General features: G+C 44.4%; 1 protein-coding gene across 3 annotated transcripts in view; it reads right to left on the bottom strand.

The window, feature by feature from the left end:
* Positions 1 to 21,226, bottom strand: part of ppp1r1c (protein phosphatase 1, regulatory (inhibitor) subunit 1C) — a 148,994-nt gene that overhangs the window by 23,216 nt on the left and 104,552 nt on the right. For 2 of the 3 annotated variants that reach the window (XM_068034585.1, XM_068034586.1), the window contains exon 6: positions 13,260 to 13,400. The exons of the other annotated variant lie outside the window; for it this stretch is intronic. In XM_068034585.1, coding sequence (XP_067890686.1) covers positions 13,260 to 13,400 — 141 coding nt within the window. The remainder of the gene's footprint in view (positions 1 to 13,259; positions 13,401 to 21,226) is intronic. 3 annotated transcript variants of the gene reach the window in all.

Here is a 21,226-nt window from a genome sequence, read left to right as displayed (position 1 = left end):
CCTAACCTGCTTAGCTGTTCTGGATAAGTCAACCCTTTCATCCCAGGAATCAGCCTAGTGAATCTCTTTTGAACTGCCTCCAATGCCAGTATATCCTTTCTTAAATACGGGGACCAAAACTGTGCACAGTACTCCAGGTGCGGCCTCATCAACACCCTGTACAGTTGTAACAAGACTTCCCTATTTTTATAAACTCCAACCCCCTAGCAATAAAAGCCAAAATTCCATTTGCCTTCTTAATTACTTGCTGCACCTGCATGCTAACTTTTTGTGTTTCATGCATAGGAACACCCAGATCCTTCTGTGCTGCACTTTTTTGGAGTTTCTCTCCATTTAAATAATAGTCTGTCTTTTGATTCTTCCTACCAAAATGCATGACCTCACACTTTCCTACATTAAACTCCATCTGCCAAGTTTTTGCCCACTCACTCAACCTATCTATATCCCCTTGCAGATTCCTTATGTCCTCATCACAACATGCCCTCCCACCTATTTTTGTATCATCAGCAAATTTGGATATATTACACTCTGTCCCCTCCTCCAAGTCATTAATATAGATAGTAAATAATTGAGGCCCTAGGACTGATCCTTGTGGCATTCATGGGTCACATCACGGGCCTCCTCCTCTTCCTCGTAATCGTCTGAAGATGCTCTGTGCTCTGCGCCTTATTTCCTCCTGCAGGTCCAAGCTTCACTGCTGTGGAACCTTGGGCAGAAAGCATTACACCATGGCCATTCTGGGGAATCTGGCTGATGCACACTGAAGGATGCCTTCAGATCTGTGCAGGAATCTGATGCGCATCTTCACCATGCCGATAACATCTGGTTTCATTGTATTGCACCTGGGCCTCATTGGTTAGAATCAGCCATGTTTTAAGTGGATATCCCTGCTCTTTGAGCAGCCAGCAGTAAGAATGCTTCAAAGTGCAAAAGAGTTAGGGATGGTGGATAGTCAAAGGCTGACAACATTATGGCAGCTACTAGTAGGTCATATGTCCTACACCAGGATTCCTGCACAAACCTGTTTAAACATCTTTGTGGTTGCACACCAGCTCTACATTAATGGAGTGAAAACCTTGTAGTTGATGAATAGCCCTGATTGCATGGTGCCTTAATTGCCACATTCATGCAGTCGATGATGCACTGCACTTGTGGGAAGTCGGCCAGATCCACAGACCCGAGGACGTACTTATTCTGATTGGTGTCATTGCGGGAAGCATAAATAATCATCTGCCTAGGGAAAAAAAGGTCATCAGTCATCTGTCTTATACATTTGTGGGCTGCCAACTGCGACACCTTGTAAATGTCTCCAGCAGAGCCCCGGAAGGATCCAACAACAACATAACATCATTATATAGCACCTTTAATGTAATAAAATGCCCCACGGAGCATTCTGAAGCAAAATTTTCCACAAACACATAAGGAGATAATAAGGCAGATAGCTAAAAGCTTGGTTAAAGAAGTAGGTTTTAAGAACCAACTACAGAACAGGCCATCCTAGACTGGGTATTGTGTAATGAGAGGAATAATTGACAATCTAGTGGTGCGGGACCCCTTGGGGACGAGCGACCATAGTATGATAGAATTCTTCATCAAGACGGAGAGTGACATAGTTGATTCTAAGACAAGGGTGCTGAATCTTAGTAAAGGAAACTACGTAGGTATGAGGCGCGAGTTGACCATGACGGATTGGGAAACGTTACTTAAAGGGATGACAGTGGATAGGCAATGGCAAACATTTAAAGAGCACATGGATGAACTGCAACAATGTTTATCCCTGTCTGGCACAAAAGTAAACCGGGAAAGGTAGCCAAAGAATGGCTTACAAGGGAAATTAGAGATAGCATTAGATCCAAGAAAGAGGCATATAAATTTGCCAGAAAAAAACAACAGACCTGAGGATTGGGAGCAGTTTAGAATTCAGCAAAGGAGGACCAAGGGATTGATTAAGAAGGGGAAAATAGAGTACGAGAGCAAGCTTGCGGGGAACATAAAAACTGACTGTGAAAGTTTCTATAGGTATGTGAAGAGAAAAAGATTGGTGAAGGTCCCTTACAATCAGAAACAGGGGAATTTATTATGGGGAATAAAGAAATGGCTGATCAACTAAATGCATACTTTGGTTCTGTCTTCACAAAGGAGGACACAAATTTCATACCAGAAATGTTGGGGAACACAGGGCTTAGTGAGAGAGAGGAATTGAAGGAAATCAGTATTAGTAGAGAAATGGTGTTGGGAAAATTGATGGGATTGAAGGCCGATAAATCCCCAGGGCCTGATGGTATGCATCCCAGAGTCTTTAAGGAAGTGGCCCTAGAAATAGTGGATGCATTGGTGGTCATCTTCCAAGATTCTATAGACTCTGGAACAGCTCCTACAGATTGGAGGGTAGCTAATGTAACCCCACTATTTAAAAAGGGAGGTAGAGAGAAAGCAGCGAATTATAGACCAGTCAGCCTGGCGTCGGTAGTGCGGAAAATTATAGAGTCTATTATCAAAGATTTTATAGCGGAGCATTTGGAGAACGGTGGTAGAATCGGACAGAGTCAACATGGATTTACGAAAGGGAAATCATACTTGACAAATCTACTAGAATTCCTCAAGGATGTAACTAGTAGAGTTGATGAGGGGGAGCCAGTGGATGTGGTTTATTTGGACTTCCAGAAGGCTTTCGACAAAGTCCCACATAAGAGATTAGCATGGAAAATTAAAGCGCATGGGATTGGGAACAGTGTATTGCGATGGATAGAAAATTGGTTGGCGGACAGGAAACAAAGAGTAGGAGTAAATGGGTCTTTTTCCGAATGGCAGGCAGTGACTAGTGTGGTACCGCAGGGACCGGTGCTAGGACCGCAGCTATTTACAATATATATTAATGATTTAGATGAGGGAACTAAATGTAATATCTCCAAATTTGCAGATGACACAAAACTGGGTGGGAGGGTGTGTTTTGAGGAGGATGCAGAGAGGCTTCAGGGTGATTTGGACAAGTTGAGTGAGTGGGCAAATGCATGACAGATGCAGTATAATGTGGATAAATGTGAGGTTATCCACTTTGGTAGCAAAAACAGGAAGGCAGATTATTATCTGAATGGCTATAAACTGAGAGAAGGAATATGCAGCGAGACTTGGGTGTTCTCGTACACCAGTCGCTGAAGGTAAGCATGCAGGTGCAACAGGCGGTAAAAAAGGCAAATGGTATGTTGGCCTTCATAGCGAGAGGATTCGAGTACAGAAGCAGGGATGGCTTGCTGCAATTATACAGGGCCTTGGTGAGGCCACACCTGGAATATTGTGTGCAGTTTTGGTCTCCTTATCTGAGGAAGGATGTTCTTGCTATAGAAGGAGTGCAGTGAAGGTTTACCAGACTGATTCCTAGGATGGCGGGACTGACATGAGGAGAGATTGAGTCGGTTAAGATTATATTTGCTGACGTTCAGAAGAGTGAGGGGAGATCTCATAGAAACCTATAAAATTCTAACAGGACTTGATAGGGTAAATGCAGGAAGGATGTTCCCGATGGTGGGGGAGTCCAGAACCAGGGGTCATAGTCTAAGGATACGAGGTAAACCTTTCAGGACTGAGATGAGGAGAAATTTCTTCATCCAGAGAGTGGTGAGCCTGTGGAATTCGCTACCACAGAAAGCAGTTGAGGCCAAAACACTGAATGTTTTCAAAAAGGAGTTAGATATAGCTCTTGGCTCTAAAGGGATCAAAGGGTATGGGGCGAAAGCCGGAACAGGCTACTGAGTTGGATGATCAGCCATGATCATAATGAATGGCAGAGCAGGCTCGAAGGGCCAATTGGCCTACTCCTGCTCCAATTTTCTATGTTTCTATGAGCATCTGAAAGAAGGAAAGAGAGCTATAGAGGCAGAAAGGTTTAGGGAGCGAATTCCAGAGCTTGTGGCCTAGACAGCTGAAGGCACAGCCACAAATGGTGGAGTGATCAAAATCAGGGATGCTAAAGAGGCTAGATGAGTGCAGATATCTCAGAGGGTTGCGGGGCTGGAGGAGATTACAGAGATAAGGAGGCAAGGCCATGGAGGGACTTGAAAACAAGGATGAGAATTTTAAAATTGAGATTTTGCTTATCCGGGAGCCAATGTAGGTGAGCGAGCATAGGGATGATAGGGGAACGGGACTTGGCGCAAGTAAGGACGCAGGCAGCAGAGTTTTGGATGACCTCAAGTTTACAGAGGGTAGAATGTGGGAGGTCAGCCAGGACAGCATTGGAATAGGCAAGTCTAGAGGGAATGAAGGCATGAATGAGGATTTCAGCATCAGATGAGCTGAGGCAGGGGCAGAATCAGGTGATGTGACAGAGGTGGAAATATGTTGTCTTACTGATAGCGCAGATATGTGGTTGGAAGCTCATCAGAGGATCTGATAAGACACCAAGGTCACAAACAGTCAGGAAGAGGAATGGAGTCGATAGCCAGGGAACGGAGTTTGTAGCAGGGACTGAAGACAATGGCATTAGTCTGCCTTGTGTTTAGTTGGAGGAAATTTCTGCTCATCCAATATTGAATGTTGGACAAGCAATCTGATAATTTAGCAAAGGTGGTGGAAACGAGAGATGGTGGTGAGATAGAACTAGCTGGTGTCAGCTTACAAGTGAAAACTAACGCTGTGTTTTTGGATGATGTTGCCAAGGAGAAATTGGAGGGGCCCAAGGATAGATCCTTGGGGGACACCAGAGGTTACAATGAGGCAGCAGGAGGAGAAGTCATTGCAAGTGATTCTCTGGCTATGAATAGATCGATAAGAATGGAACCAGGCAAGTGCAGTCCCACCCAGCTGGATGACAGTGAAGAGGCATTGGAGGAGGATGGTGTGGTCAACTCTGTCAAAGGCTGCAGACAGGTTGAAAAGGACAAAAGGAGATACAAAGAAGAAGTTGAGAGCAGTGGTGACTTTGACAGCTACTGGTAAAGAATGGCCACTAGGTCCACTTGGCAGGTTTTGTTTCAGCAGGCTGCAAATATTTGCCACCACCTGATGTCACACTGAGCCTCCTGAGACACTGGTGACCTGACAAGTCGAGGAAGCTTATCCTCTGCCAGTAGACCCTGTGTGGTGGGTATTGCCTCCAGCGATCTGCACCTCTTTGTTGATCCCTTCTCTCCTGTGGAGCTGCAGGTCTGTGAATAGCAGGCTGTTGCTGCTCCTGCTTCTACTGGTGCTGCAGGTGCTCCTGCTTCTGCTGGTGTTGGTTATCTTGGTCTTCATCCGAGGTCCAAAGTAATACAGCATAAGCAGCACCCATGCTAATCTAAAGGATCAGAGTTCCAAAGTGCAGGTCAGACGTACAAACCTGCAAAATATAGATGGCACCTTCAAAGTTGTGGAAGTAACCTCTCAGCAGAAGTACTGTGAACAAAGCCTTTCAAGAAAGCAGCTGTGTGGAGACTTCTTATTGGCACACGACTTCAGCCCCCTCAATTGCTGCTGTGTTCTTGCCTTGATTTCACTGGTGTGCTCCAGGAAGCCAGATACACAGTTAAATTGCAAAAACCATGTTAATATCACTGTAATTGAACAATTAACATATTGAAATTAACAACTCACGGCCCCCAAGAGGGTTGCACACACACAGCCTAACGTGTTGGAGCTAAATGCTGGAGCCAGCTTCTTGAGGTGCTCACATTTTTCCAAGACTTACCCTCTATCCGCACGCTTACCCATGTTAAAAATCTCCCTATGGCCCGGATTTTATATTCAGTGGTGAAGTGATGGCACTCGCTGCTGACCTTGAATTAAGCTGCCCACAAAGATTGAGCAATCTATAGCAGATCTCCCGCATCCAGCAACAGTGATGTCATCAAACAGGCTAAGCAGCCAATCATATTGAAGAATTCTCACAGACAGCAAACTCAAAAGTCAAATCAGTTGACTTTGAATTGTTTAATGTTAAATGTTAATTTAGTTCCAGATATGGTGAAATGCATTTGCAATAATATCCCACTACCTCAGATGAAAGCATACATATACCCATATTCCCATGCAGATGCACACTCAAAGGTTTTTCTACAAACAATAATCGCGACCTTCATTAAAGTTTTGGAAGAACTCTTCTGCTGGGCCAATAAAAGATCTGAAACTGCCTTGTGCACACAAAACAATAGAAACTATATTAATTATCTTTGATGAGTTCCCTTAGTATCTTGGTCAGTACAAGGACAGGTGATAACAACAGACTAGGAAAGAACAATGGATTCAGCTTGGATGCGAGTTTGTTTTGTTTTGCTTTCTGATGTTTTGAGCCATCTTACTGCAGTGTATTGTATTGAACTAGCCGAGCGAGTGTATTGTGATAGCTAAGCATTTGTATACTGCCTCTCTGCTGCCCTCTCTGTTGGAGAGGTGTAAATAAAAAGTTCACTAATGGCTGCTTACACGAAGACTCAGACTTACTCAGTTAATACACAACACCTATTAAATTCTGTAAACTGGGATCTGGTGCTACTTAAACATTGTTTTGTGGTGGTTGTAGAAAATTCCTTGTTTCTTTACATCAAAAGGTATCAACTTTTATGAAAAAATTTTAAAATAATGCAAAGGTTTGTTTACTATTTTACTATGGCAGTGCCAGTGCATAGAGAATAAGAAAGCAATAAATAAAAATAGAAAATCCCAAACCTGTCTATTCCCTTACTTTATGCATAGATTCAATAGCTTTGAGGATCAGCTTAGGGGATACACATAGTATCCACAAATGTTTAAATAGACTGTTGACCCCAAGCAGTTTAAGATGTTTATTCAGAAAGATTAAATATGCTTTTGTATTATATATGGGACTTGTGCTAGCACTGCTGGTTTCCAACACACAGATTCCATACACTCTGCTGTAACCTGCAGGTAAACATCCAGATGGGCAAGACGGCTTGTTTATTTCACTGTTGCAAAGTAAAAAGCGGCTTTACAATATCAACAGTTTTCAAGGGCAATTAGGGACAGGCAATAAATGCTGGCCTTGTCAGCTATGCTCACATCCCACGAATGAAGTGAAAAAAATACTTTGATATGGTGCCTTTAACATTGTAAAGCTCCAAGCCACCTCACAGGAGTGTCGTCGGACAAAAATTGACATTGAACCAAAGAAGGAGACTAAAAGATGGAGAGGGAAAAATTGGGTCAGGCACGAAAACGGGTGTCGGGATTGTGATGCACGATTAACACATATCCGTTCCTTCTGAAGCAGGCAGCATGCAAACTTTGTATTGCCTTCTGATTTAAATGATAGTAGCATGCAGCCCAGCACTAAATGCGCCGTTGATTGGCTGCACACCTCAACAGGGGGCCAAAGTTCATGCAAGACTAGCACTACTAAAAGCTAGCCTGCACTACTTAAAGCAAGCCTACACCTCTTTAAGGGAAGGTGCATTCTGGCTGGAACAGATGCTAGAACTGGCTGCAGAAGCTCATTTTGTGCAGGAATAACACTGGCTAATGGCACAAGGCACTGAGTGTGCTCCAACATTCTCAGATGCAGAACTGGAAGCTTTGGTGCAGAAGGTGGTCAGGAGGAGAGAGGTCCTCTGTCCACAGGGGAAGGCAATGGGAGCAGAGAGCCATCGCAGTCAATGCCAGCAGCGTAGCCCTAAGAACCTGGATGCAGTGCTGAAAGAACTTAATGGCCTCACGTGAGTAGTCGAGGTCAGTGAATTCATCTTCAAATTTTCTCCTTACAACTGAACCATTAGCCTCACACACTGCTGTATTCACCACTACCCCTTCACTCACCTACCAAAAATGTATCTCAATCATGACTCATACTTAACAATTATAGCTTCACTTCACCCAGGTGCATTTAGCACTGCTGCAAGACTCACACTCATATCTTACAGCTTGCACACATTGCCAGCTGTTCAAACATGGCAAGCACATGTTACGGCCAGCCAAGTCGTGGCAGAATCGCACCCCTCTCTTTCCACCTCTCGGTTGACCACAGCAGGTAATTTTTATAAAAGAATTTGCTTGTCAATTTAGTGAGTGTCTAACTGTTTAAGTGCTGTGACTGTAAAAGACACACACAGACAGGTTTTCTTGTAAGGTTTTAAAGGCAAAGTAAATAATGTTTATTGTTCCTAATACCCGAGAGAGAGAGGAGAGAGAGAGAGGGGAGAGAGAGAGAGGAGAGAAGGAGAGAGAGAGAGAAGGAGGGAGAGAGAGAGAGGAGAGAAGGAGAGGGAGAGAAGCAAAGGAGAGAGAGACAGAGAAGGGGAGAGAGAAGGGAAGAGGGGGAGGGAGAGAAGAGAGAAGGAGAGAGAGAAGGGGAGAGGGGAGGGAGAGAGAGAGAGAAGGGGAGAGAGAGAGAAGGGAAGAGAGAGAGAGGGGGAGGGAGAGAGAGAGAAAGGAGAGAGAGAGAGAAAGGAGAGAGAGAGAGAGAGAGAACACGAGTTCTCTTCTCACTGTTACCCACTCGTGGGGCTGGATTTTGTTCCCCAGGCGTCGGGTTCCATGGTGGGCGGGGGCCTGAAGATGGCTCCGGATGAGGCCCACCACGGACCTCGACGCCTGGAGGGCCCGGCCCGATCCTCCCAGCATTGGTGAGGCTCCATAGCAGCCCCCCACCGCTGGGTGACAGGGCCACAATTTAAATATTCAAATGAATAAAAATAATAAATTTAAATAGACTCACCTGCAATCTTGAGGGCCCGCCGCAATCTTCATGGCGGCAGCCGGCACTCCCGCACCTTTAGATCCCCGTCTGGGGAAACAAGGCGCCACACTGCTGGGATGGGGGGAGGGGATGGGGTCAAATATACGTAATGGGTGTAGGGGATGGTGGGAAGGGTTGAACTTTAAATTTTGCGCAGTTGAGGGTGAGGGGTGAGGGGTGGGGGGGGTAGGTCAGATGTAAAAGGTAAGTGTTTTGTGCAGGGTGGGGAGGGGGGGGGGTGAAGGGCAAATAGATTTGGAATTGCTATTGGGGGTGTGGGAAAGGGACATTGGAAATTTATTTAATTTTTGTGGGTAGGACTTTAAAAATGTAAGTTAGGCAGCAAAGCTGGCTGCCCTTTAAAAATGATGCCAGCGTCTGTGCACAGGTAGCTGATGCCATTGCCGGGTCGGACAGCCCGCCCTCTCCACAAGATTGAGATGTGCGGGCCACCCCAACGATTTAAATGAGCCACCGTGCTTAAGATCGCAGCAACTCTGTGGCGTGCAGCCCTCATTTTTGAGCTCAGGCTCTCAAAATCCAGCCCATGGTCTCTGCGACTCTGACTGACTCCGGAGAAGTAGTCTCTTTCTAACACAAAGGGTTAGCTTGCTAGCACTTGACCTCTATTCACAATCTAGCCACTTACCAAATATGTTCACAGCAAGCTGGGAACCCCTCATTCCAGGTCCATTGTCTAAAGTGATGAGTTTAACTGATCGGCCCGCACCCACCTGAATAACCAGATTATATCTGAACATCTGTGAGTAGTCAGGTAATGGGCCATTCACACTTGTCTATGCTGATTGTTCTGGTGGTTCACTTCCGGACAGCAGGTCTCCTTTCTGATAGCTTTGTAATTTTCAAGGCGAAATCATATAATTGTTCGGCCATTGTACGGACTACTGTTTAGGCCACTTAAAAATACTGTTTGTCAGTCTTTTCAAAACCCATCCTGTGGTTTCAGTCCAGTCAATAAGCAAAGTCATTTTTGATGAAACATGGCTTTATAATACACATCACCCAAACACACTGTGCCACACTTACTGACACACTTTCCTCTCTCTTGCAGAACAAGTTGGCACACAGCCGCAAGCAGCAGCACCTAACCGGCAAGGGCAGGCACGGCTGCATGTCCGCACCCTAAAGGAGGAGATGGTGTTGTCCATCATGGAGTGGCCACGACTGAGGCCACAGTCAGCAGCAGGACTGAAACAATTGAAGATGACAATATGTTCCTACCTAATGCTCATTCTCACATCCCTCATCCCACAATTTCTTCCGATTTACAAGCTACAGATGGTGTAAGCATGCACCTCTTGCTTTCCATCCCTTCCATCACCACATCCCACTCTTGAGCCTATCTGCTTTCAGATACCCAAGAACTGGCCAGGTAATGATGTGAGAGGATGAAGTGGAAGAGGAAGAAAAGATGATGAAGCACCATCAATCAATCACACACTTGTAGCCATCAGCTCAGATACTGACACTGCATGTACTTTAGTTGGTAGCGTAGAGATTGGATCAGCACGTGGTGAGTTACTGGGCATGAGTGGCCATCAGCCAGAGTGGGGGAAAGGGTAGTACAGATGTCAGAGCCAGAGAGCGAGGTTGCACATGAGCTCTGCTGCAGATGACTTTGATGGGGCGGCATACAGAAAAAGGTTGATGGATATGAACAATGAAATGCCTGATGCATTGACAGCTTGCCAGGAAGCCAGCAGTCACTGCCAAGGAGCATGTAAAAGTCCAGAACCAACCTCGCACAGGGCTATGCACAGACCTTGGAGTCCATCCTTTTCAGTGTGCAAGTGGTGGTTAACTCCATTAGCACACTTGGGGACCCAAGCATGAGGCAGCATCTGATGGCCGATGTCTCCACTTCCATTGCAGCATAAGCAAAGGCCACCCACTGTCTGAGTTCTGCAATGGAAGTTCAGAATGAAGTCATGTGTTCTCAGCTTCTTGTCATGCAAATGCAGCTTGTTGCCATTCAGGCTCAGAGTGCTGCCATCATGGCTGTGGATACCAGTGCTCAAAGGGTCCTGCCGGGTATCACAGCAGTCCAGCAATCTGTCATCCAACAGATTACTAGGATTGCTGAGGTGCCATACTGGGAGGATGGCAGTGGCTCCATGGAGCATGAATGTGCTGTCCAACCTTAGAAATGACAGCATTCGTCCTCCCACCACTGCCACTGCCAGTGCCCATCCTGCTGCCTGTCAGCCAGTCAGCCCAGACTGCTGCCACCTAGTCCAAAACCAGGTCTTCTAGGCCCAGAGCTGGTCATGGGAATCCTGCAAGGCCATCTGCAGACTCCCACCACTGAAAGTCAGCAGCTGTCTGCCCAGCCATGCTGCAGCCACTGAGGTAGCACTGTGTAGGAGCATGGACAGCCCAGCTGGAAAGGCGATGTGTCAGTTCAATCCTCCAATTCTCCTGTTTCTCCTTTCTCCTCATTTGCTCATCATACACCTGGTGGTGCTCGTATGATAGCAACATCATGGTTTGCTGTATCTTGCACAAAGAATCATGGCACACTCTCTGGCGAGTACTGCAGGGCTTCAGCAGAGTGATCCAGGTAGCAGAATCATTGCTGGAGCACCCCAAAGGCCTGCTCGATGAGCTTTCATGTAGCAGCATGGCTCTCATTATAAGCATGTCGGCCACAAGTGGTTGGGTTGTGCACCGGAGTCATGTGCCAGGTCGTCAGTGGCTAGCCCTTGTTGCCCAGCAGCCCCCCTCTGGTTTGACGTGGTGGCACAAATACTGATGGAACAGTGGACTGGTGCAATTTAATGACATCATGGCTGCTGCCAGGAAACCAGGCATTTACCTGCAGGATGTGCTGAGCATGGTCACATACCAACTGCACATTCAGAGAGTGGAACCCTTTGCAGTTGTGATACATCTCTGCATTTAGATGTAACACATGTGAAGCCAAGTTCAGTTGATGGCACCCTGCACCATGGCAAAGCCTGCTATATTGGCAAAGCTCGCTCCACCTGCCTCTGTCTGGCCAGAGAAAATGCTATGTATTACCCTCTCCTGACAGAAAGAAGAACATCAGTCACCTCCCTTATACAGCAGTGGATGGCAAACTGGGTGATGTTAGAAATGTCATTCTCCAGTCTGGATGGATCCTGATGCAAAGATGTTCATGGCCATGATCATCTTCACAGGCTGCTGGCAGCTCCATTCTCACCCTGCTTTGAGGCTGCAGGTCTGGCTGCAAGAGGTAGCAGATTTCAGTGAGCACCTACTTCATAAAACAGAGACGACTCACACACACTGTTCCTCAGTGAGGTTGAGATAAGAAAAATGTTGCCTGTAGACCCTGGTTGGAAATGGCCTCCTGCTGAGGGCCCTTCTCCTCCTCCAGCTTCTCCTTCTGCGAGCTGCTTATCCTCCTCTGTGTTGCCTCTGCTCATTCTCCTTGTCATGCTGCAGGCCAAGGGGGATGGTGACTATAGCATCAATGACTCAGAGCAAGTGGTCTGACCAGAACCCTTGAAGTTAGAGCCAAGGCTGTCACCACATGTAATATCACTCCCTGTTGACTTCACTAACTTTAAATGGCAGTAGAAAACTCACAGCACTTCTACAAACTCAGACAGAACCAGTAGAAATCAATCAGCAACTAATCTGGAATCAGTTGGTGATCCTTTTAAACAACGCTGACAGGGGTATGGGGTGGGATCTTTCTTGGGGCTGAGCACACGTTCAGCCATGTGCGTTTGAGAGAGCTGGAGTGGTGAGGTCAAAAACGGAAGCTGGTGTCAAATTAGCGCTACTTGCTGACTGACATCATAATCTGCCAACTTCCAGTGTACATTCCTAATACCCATGCCAATGTTCTCACCACAATGGTGTCTGGCACGGACTACACTGGAAGTGCATGCACACAGTGCAGATGCTATTTTGCAACCAGACTGACACCTGTACTGACAAAAATACAAGCAATTTAGTAAATTTTCTTATTGGATTAAGTTCACTTAGGCTGGGAATCTCCTTGGTGCTCTCCCTAGTTTACTGCTGCGAACTTAGCCGGAGCTTCACGCACATAAATAGGGTTTCCGCTGCATTTACAGCAAAGTTACAGCAATGATACAGGAGCAGCTGTGAAGAAATTCAGTTTCTTTGGTGATTGATTGCTGGATATAGTCCAATATTTAATTTATTACCTTTGGCAACTGAGTAAATTTATTGCTTGAATGAAAAGTTATTTGTATTATGGTTGTACTAATTATCGCTTACATTAATACATTATTTTGGCAATAATTACTTCAAATCTTTGCATTTTGCTGAAGTCGGATGGTGCAACTAAACTACTCGGTCAAAATAAATCTAAACTTAATTGTATTTTAAGCGTATTTCACTGAGAATTAGTTTAATTTGAAAGTGTTATACTAATGTTTTCACAAACTAATAGTAGTGTTAATTTAGCAAAACAATATAATTTCCAACAGTGGGTGACAGATTATTTGTTTAAATTCATATAGATGATTGAGTTCCTTCCTCTATAAAGAAGGCAGGTTCTGAAAATACAATGGTAGGATTCATAATCTTGCTTAACATGTAACAGAAAGTCTACCTGTCATGAGTGGTGGCTGGTGCTGAAAGGGAGTGTCTTTCCGCCGAGGTTTCAAAGTTTGCTCATCTGTGTATGTTTCTGTCTGTTGTTGCTGTGCATCGCCATTACATTTAAGGGGAACTACCTGTTCAGTACCTGTAACTGTGATAGAAATAACTTTTCAAAGCCATGTGATGTAGCAGTCACTACAATGACAACACATTTTCTCAATACGGAGTTACAGATAATATAATATGCTTCAGTAAGTTGTGACTGATGCAGAAAAAGCTGCTTTCCTTTTGGAAAAGCAGTGATTATTCTCCAGATAAAGATTATACTCCATATATGAATAGTCCATTAAGATATGTACCTGAAAAAAAAATCATTGCCTTGTCCCTTTCAGAGGATTTAGAATTATTTTTCTTACTTTATAAGACCGTTGCAACAAGTTCAGACCAGTTAATCCAAGAAGGTATTTTTGCATAAGGTTTAGTGAAGCAGCTGATAAAACTCACTCCTTATAAGTATTGAAAGGGGAGAAATGCTTCGTGTTCCATTAGGATAAATGCACAGCAACAAAATAATTTTGCCAATGTAACTTTTATTTTCTTCTTAAGGTTCCTGACACATTTCCTCTCTCACTACTATTCCCCAGATTGCCATGTAAAACCTGGCATTAGTCTCTAGGGTAGCAGCAGCAAGTTCTCAAAGTCTTTCAATGGAGGGATTTGGCCTTGTGACTGCCTCCTTTCCCTCCATTACAGTCCAATCCTCTTGCCTCATCTGGTGGGATTTTAGCTCACAGCTGCAAACTTGCCATCACTCTGACCCATTTTCCTGGATCAGGTATGAATTGGTGGGCATGCATGGCAGCAACCCTGCCTACAAAAGGAAGTTCCCTACTGCCAGAAATGTAAAGCTTGCTGCTGCAGAAGGGCTAGGAAAATGGCAAGGCATTTAAAGGGGCATTGAACAAACAAGTGTACTTTTTTTAAAAACTTAAAGCCTCAGATGAAGACCAAGATTACTGCAATCTTTATTGTCCTCTGGCTTCATATCTTGTTGTGGAAACTGAGAAGTAATCGTGGCATATTGTAAGTTGAAGGGACTTGTGCACAGTTATACCCATCCTGGGTGAAGATGTGAGTATACTACATCTTTCAATTGTAACTTACAGCCGTATCCATATGGATATGCTTGGTAAACTAAGAAAGAGTAATACATTTGGGTGAAGTGTTGACATGAAACATAGGGACAGAAGCAGTCCATTCAGTGCCTCAAACCTGTTCCACCACTAAATGAGATCATGACTGCTCTGTTTCCCAACTCCATCCACCCAGCTTGGTTCCATATCCCTTAACACCCTTGACTAGCAAAAATTTAGCAATCTCAGAATTAAAATTATTAATTGGGCTAGCATTTATTGCTCCTTGTGGACAAAAATCCCACATTTTTACCACAATTTGTGTGAAGTTTCCTAACTTCTATCCTAAATGGCCGGGTTCATTTTTAAGGTTATGTCTCCTTGTCCTAAGCTTCCTGCCAATCGCAAAAAATTATCTCCAGTTACCCTATCAATTCCTTTCAAAATCCTTAAAGCCGCAATCAAATCATGAGTTAATCTTTTTATATTCCAGGGAATATAAGCCTAATTTATGTAATTTCTCCTCAGAGACCTGGTAACATTCTCCTGAATCTGTGTTGCACTCTTCCAAAGGCTACTCCAGCCATACTAAGGTGTGATGCCCAGAACTGTACACAGTACTTCAGATGTGGTCTAACCAGGGATTTGTATAGCTTTGGCAAAATTTCCTCCCCTTTTCACCTTTTCTAAAATACTCAGATCTATCATTTGTTGGTCCAAAAGGGATGCCCTCATATTGAACCTTCCAGCACTGGTTTTCCTATCTCCCTAGTGCACTTCTGTGCCAGCAGTAAGAATGCAACAAGTTCCCCATCAATACTTTGTGCCTTGCATATGTGGGCAATGCACCTGGCAAATGGAATGCGGCACAACCTTATTTGGGCAGCTTCTTTAAGATGCAGTCTTGTTTTGTACACCTGGTCCTAGCTCTTGTGAGCAGGGCATGCAGTGTTAAAGCTGGCCACTAATTCATGTCAGGCATGCTGCCCTACTGTGCTCTGGGGTGGGTACCTGAAATAGTTAAAAAGGGCAACACTCCTTTCATCCATGCAACAGCACCTCCACCTTGCCAGCCATCAAACAAAGGGTTTAAGTGCTGTGCCATTCCATCACTGGTCCATAGGCCAAGTTTTCTGCCTCCATGTACCCTTTCTTGAACACTGTAAATCTTTTCCGTCCACTATCTCCACCTGATGAGCTCCGAATGCCAGGCTGATAAGGGTTGGGAGCTCACCTCCTTTACTAAAGTGGGGCTGATCCAGGAGTTTTCTCTGAGAATGACCACTACCTACTGGGTTTGCTTCTAAGTGATTGTAAACAATTGGCTGAATTTTACCAGGACAGCTGAGGTCCTGCTGCTGCGGCTGAAAGTGGGACGTGACCCGCTTAGGTCAGCAGCGGGATCCAAAGAGACATCTTCCCCACTGGCCAATTAAAAGGCCACCACCGGGGCTGCAGTGCCTATTAAGGATGGTGGCCGACTCCCAAGAACTGCCAGCCAATTCAAAATATAACTCAAATAAACCTCAATTCTCTCATGCTGGTGTTTCTTCAGGCATCATGCCCACAAATTTAAGTTTAGTTGTGATGGTCTGTAATGAAGCAACAGAGGGCCCAGCTTTTAGGTCCCAAGTGAACCAGGTCCACAAAAGGCATGAGCTAAGTATGTGGACGGAGGTGGTCTTGGAGGAGAGTCACCTCACATCTGCTACGGACAGTCCTCTGGAGATCACACTCTCTACTTTACTCTTTTAAATCATCAGTGAGCCATCGCAAAACCTCTGGCCAATATAGGAGAAGTAGGTTAATATTGTAAGGGTCAGCACAAGAAGGATCCACTGTCATATTTGTTTATCAGATGTTTTTGTCACTAAGATTTTGTACTCTGATTTGAGACAGAATGGGGAAATGCATTGTGAAAAATTTCCAAATGGCAACTTTGGAAGTTATTGAGAGTCTCTTAATGTCAGCAAGCATCTGAATTGAGTTTGTCGCCGAAAGATGACTGTGATGGGAGCATAAATTTGACAATGGACTTAGGCCTTAGCTGAAGGTCCCCCATATGAGTTGTGCCCAAGCTATCTGGCAGCTGGTACAATTCAGTCATGCTTTGTGAGGGCAATGTAGCCTTCTATAGCATTGCCAATCATCATGGTGATGTAGCCTTCCAGCATTTGGAGAAGCTGAGGCATGAGTACCAACATGCAAAGTCTGGACATCACCTACCATCCCCTTTCAGCCTAGCATCTCTACTGTCGTCCTCCTAATCCTTCTCCTCTATGAAGAACAGGAAGACCCCTAGGGAAACCACAGTGGTTCCCACTGTCCAATCTTCATCCTTAAAACCAAAAAGTATGGTGAAAGTACTTCAAAACTACATGCAAATATTTTTTAAACTTAATTACAAATTTTTAAAAAAACATTTAAAGAAATTTGAAGACAGTTTAAAAAAACTCATGGAAACTTGAAAAAAGCTTTACAAAAAAATTACAAAATGTAAAAATTAAAACCAACTTTACATAAATAATAAAAAAAACTTACCCACTGGGTCCCTGTGGCCTTCAGGTTTTGAGCCCTCCTAGCAGACCCCAGTGCCTCTTCTGTATTATCAGTAGCTGCTGGGTGGTACTTAAAGTAAATTTAATGTCACCCACCATCATTTCTATGCAGTTGGTAAGGCTGCAGTGCCCAGCATGCCCACCCCCCCCCCCCCCTCCCCATGGGGCCCGAGGGAAATGCAGCTGGTACATTTTTGTGATGAGGATCTGGTTTCGGGCCTGTAATCAGCTGCTGAGTGCAGAAGGACCCACTCACTGTTGTCAGATATTCCTCAGGGACTTTCAAGTGGTAGTATACTGACAGCCACAAGGGGCAGAGGTCCTGTTAAGGCTCCAATTCCTGCCTTCAACATCCTAGGGCCTCTAAGAAAAGCAACTCATGAAGGAGGACATTGGCAGTGCATTGCAATTAATCAGATACATTCTCAAATGTTTTTTTTTAACCGCATTACATACGGCATGGGGCTGGTCACAATTGATGAAATACATGGGTTCTCTAAACATTCTGCTCACCTGAGCATTTCTCCATGTTGTACGAGGGTATGGCTATTCAGAATCACAGAATTGTTACAGCACAGAAGGAGACCATTCAGCCCATTATACCTGCACTGGCTGTCCGAGTGAGCAATTAATTTAGTACTATTGCTCCGCCTTCTCCCCATAACCTTGAATATTCTACCTTTTCAGGTAACAGTCTAATTCCCTTTTGAATACCTCGATTGAACCTGCCTCCACCACAGTCTCTGGCAGTGCATTCCAGATCCTAACCACTCGCTGCATGGAAAATGCTTTTCCTCATGTCGCCATTGCTTCTTTTGCAAATTACCTTAAATCTGTCCATTCTCGTTCTTGATCCTTTCACGAGTGGGAACAGTTTCTTCCTATCTACTCTGTCCAGATCCCTCATGATTTTGAATACCTCTATCAGATCTCCTTTCAGCCTTCTCTTCTCCAAAGAAACAGTCTCTCCAATCTATCTTCGTAAATGAAGTTCCTCATCCTTGGAATTGTTCTTGTGAATCTTTTCTGCACTTTTCCAGTGCCTTCACATTTTTCTTTAAATGTGCCACCCAGAACTGGACGCAGTACTCCAGCTGAGGCCAAACTAGTGTCTCATACAAGTTTACCATAACCTCCTTGCTCTTGTACTCTATGCTGTTACCCGCTCTCTCAATCTGTCCTGCCACCTTCAATGACTTATACGCAAATACACCCAAGTCCCTCTGCTCCTGCACCCCCTTTAGGGTTGTACCCTTTATTTTATATTGTCTTTCCATGTTCTTCTTACCAAAATGAATCACATCATATTTCTATCCATTGAACTACTTCAGCCACTTGTCCACCCATTCTGCCAGCTTGTCTATGTCCTTTTGAAGTTCTATACTATCCTCCTCACAGTTCACAATGCTTCCAGGTTTTGTATCATTCACAAATTTTGAAATAGTGCCCTGCACACTAAGGTCTAAGTCATTAATATATATCAGGAAGAGCAAGGGTCCAACACTGACCCCTGGGGAACTCCACTACAAACCTTCTTCCCACCCGAAAAACATCCATTAACCACTACACTCTGTTTCCTGCCACACAGCCAATTTCATATCCAAGTTGCTACTGTCCCTTTTATTCCATAAGCTATAACTTTACTCACAAGTCTATTGTATGGCACTGTATCAAATGCCTTTTGAAAGTCCATGTACACCACATCAACCCTCTCAGTTACCCCTTCAAAAAACACCAATGTTTCTTTGGATCTAGCATCCATTTCACCTGCAGCTAAAGCACCCCACCCCGCTATCTTTGGCAAGCAAATCCTCCCAAAGCCTTCTGTTTAATTCTGAGAAAGTGCAAAAGGAAATCATTGCTTTTTTCTTTATGAACATGTAGCCTGTGGTGTGGTGTTGTGATATTACAGCTTGATTATCACTGTCATCTATTTGTCTCGACAAAGAACCTCAGATTGTGACAAAAAGGAAGGAGACAGAAAACAGGAAACTACAGGCTAGTTAGCTTAACATATGTCTTAGGGAAAATATTAGAAGCTATTATTAAAGTCATTAAAGCAGGGCACTTAGAGAAATTCAAGATAATCAGGCAAAGTCAACATGGTTTTGTGAAAGGGAAATCATGTTTAACCAATTTATTGGAGTTCCTTGAAGAAGTAACATGTGTTGTAGATAAAGGGGAACGAGTATTGTACTTAGATTTACAGAAGGCATTTGATAAGATGCCACATCAAAGGTTATTGCAGAAAATAAAAAGTTAATGGTGTAGGAGGTAACATACGGGCATGGATAGAAAATTGGTTAGCTAACAGGAAACAGACAGTAGGCAAAAATGGGTCATTTTCTGGTTAGCGAGATGTAATGAGTGGTATGCTGCAGGGATCAGTGCTGGAGCCTCAACTTTTTACAATTTATATAAATGATTTAGATGAAGGAACTGAAGGTATGCTTGCTAAATATACTGATGACACAAAGACAGGTAGGGAAGTAAGTTGGGAGGAGGACATTGTTATGATGGTGTTTCTATATTTTTTGTTAAATTTTTTTTGAGGACTTATATTTAAATTGTGGAGATGGATTTGTGGAGAAGGCTGAAGATTTCATAGAAGCTGGATTTTGCTTTGTTGTTGACAGTTCAATGAAAGGACACTTAACTGGAAACACATTAAGGATGGCAGGACAAGTGATGTGTCACGCTGCAGCTTGTGGGAGCTTCTGGATACCAGTGTGATCCAGGGCATTTACGTCTGCAGTAAATGTATGCGGCTCGAAGAGCTTTGGCTCAGAGCCATTGAACTGGAGTGCAAGCTGCAGACACTGCAACACATCAGGGAGGGGGAAAGTTACCTGGACATTTTGTACCAGGAGGCGGTCACACCCCTTAGAATAGGGTCTTCTGATTTGGTCGGTGGTCAGGGACAGGACAGTGTGGCTGCAGTGGAGGCAGGTAAGGGGACCCAGAGGACAGGAGCGCAGGAGCCTCAGCCTTTGTGATTGTCCAACAGGTTTGAGGTTCTTTCAGCTTGTTTGGATGAGAGTGGGGGCTGCAGGGTGGATGAGCAACCTGACCATGGCACCATGGTACAGAAAGCCATTCAAGTGGAGGGAGAAAAAATGAATGTAGTGGTAGTAGGGGACAGTATAGTTAGGGGGGATTGACACTGTTCTATGGAGCAAAGAGTGAGGCGCCAGGTGGCTATGTTGCCTGCCCGATGCCAGGGTTCGGGACATCTGCTCAGAGCTGGAGAGGAACTTACAGTGGGAGGAGGAGGATCCAGTCATCATTGTCCATATAGGTACCAACAACATAGGCAGGACAAAGAAAGAGGTTCTGCATAGTCAGTATGGGGAACTAGGCACCAAATTAAGAAGCAGAACCTCAAAGGTAATAATCTCTGGATTATTACCTGAGCCACATGCAAATTGGCATAGGGCAAATAAGATTAGAGAAATTAATGCATGGCTCAAAGACTGGTGTGGTAGAAGTGGGTTCCAGTTTGTGGGGTGCTGGCAGCAGTACTGGGGAAAGTGGTGGCTGTACCATTGGGACGGTCTACACCTGAACTATGCTGGGGCCGGTGTTCTAGTGAGCTGCATAACTAGGGAAGTAGAAAGGGTTTTAAACTGAATAGTGGGGGCAAGGGATCAAATTTGGGAAGATATGGTAAATCAAGGAGTAGAGACAAGGCTAGAGAGAAAGGTATGAATATGGAAAATGATAAACAGACTGTGACAGGAAGGGACAGAGCCTACAAATTTAAGAGTAAATCAACAGATAAGGTTAGAGGTTACAAAATAAAAGGACAAAACTAAAGGCTTTGTATATAAATGCACTCGTAGCATTTGAAACAGAGCAAATGAACTGAGAGCGCAAATAGAAATAAATAAGTACGATCTGATAGCCATTACAGAGACATGGCTGCAGGATGACATAGACTGAGACCTGAATATTGAAGGGTACATGGCATTTAGGAAGGACAGGAAGCTAGGAAAAGGTGGAGGGTAGCTCTGGTAATTAATTATGGTATTAGCACAATAGAGAGGGTTGACCCAAGTTCAGGAAACCAGGATGTAGAAGCAGTTTGGGTAGAGATGAGAAATCATAAAGGCAAGAAGTCACTTGTGGGAGTGGTATACAGGCCATCTAACATTTACCAAACTGTAGGACGGTATAAAGGAAGAAATAATGGCAGTTTTTCAGAAAGGTACAGCGATAATTATGGGGGATTTTAACCCACATATATAGACTGGAAAAATCAGTTGGGCAGAGGTCGCCAAGATGAG

This window comes from Heterodontus francisci, chromosome 7, assembly GCF_036365525.1.
Source record: "Heterodontus francisci isolate sHetFra1 chromosome 7, sHetFra1.hap1, whole genome shotgun sequence".
Classification (NCBI taxonomy): domain Eukaryota; kingdom Metazoa; phylum Chordata; class Chondrichthyes; order Heterodontiformes; family Heterodontidae; genus Heterodontus; species Heterodontus francisci.
This window is presented reverse-complemented; position numbering and strand designations above follow the sequence as displayed.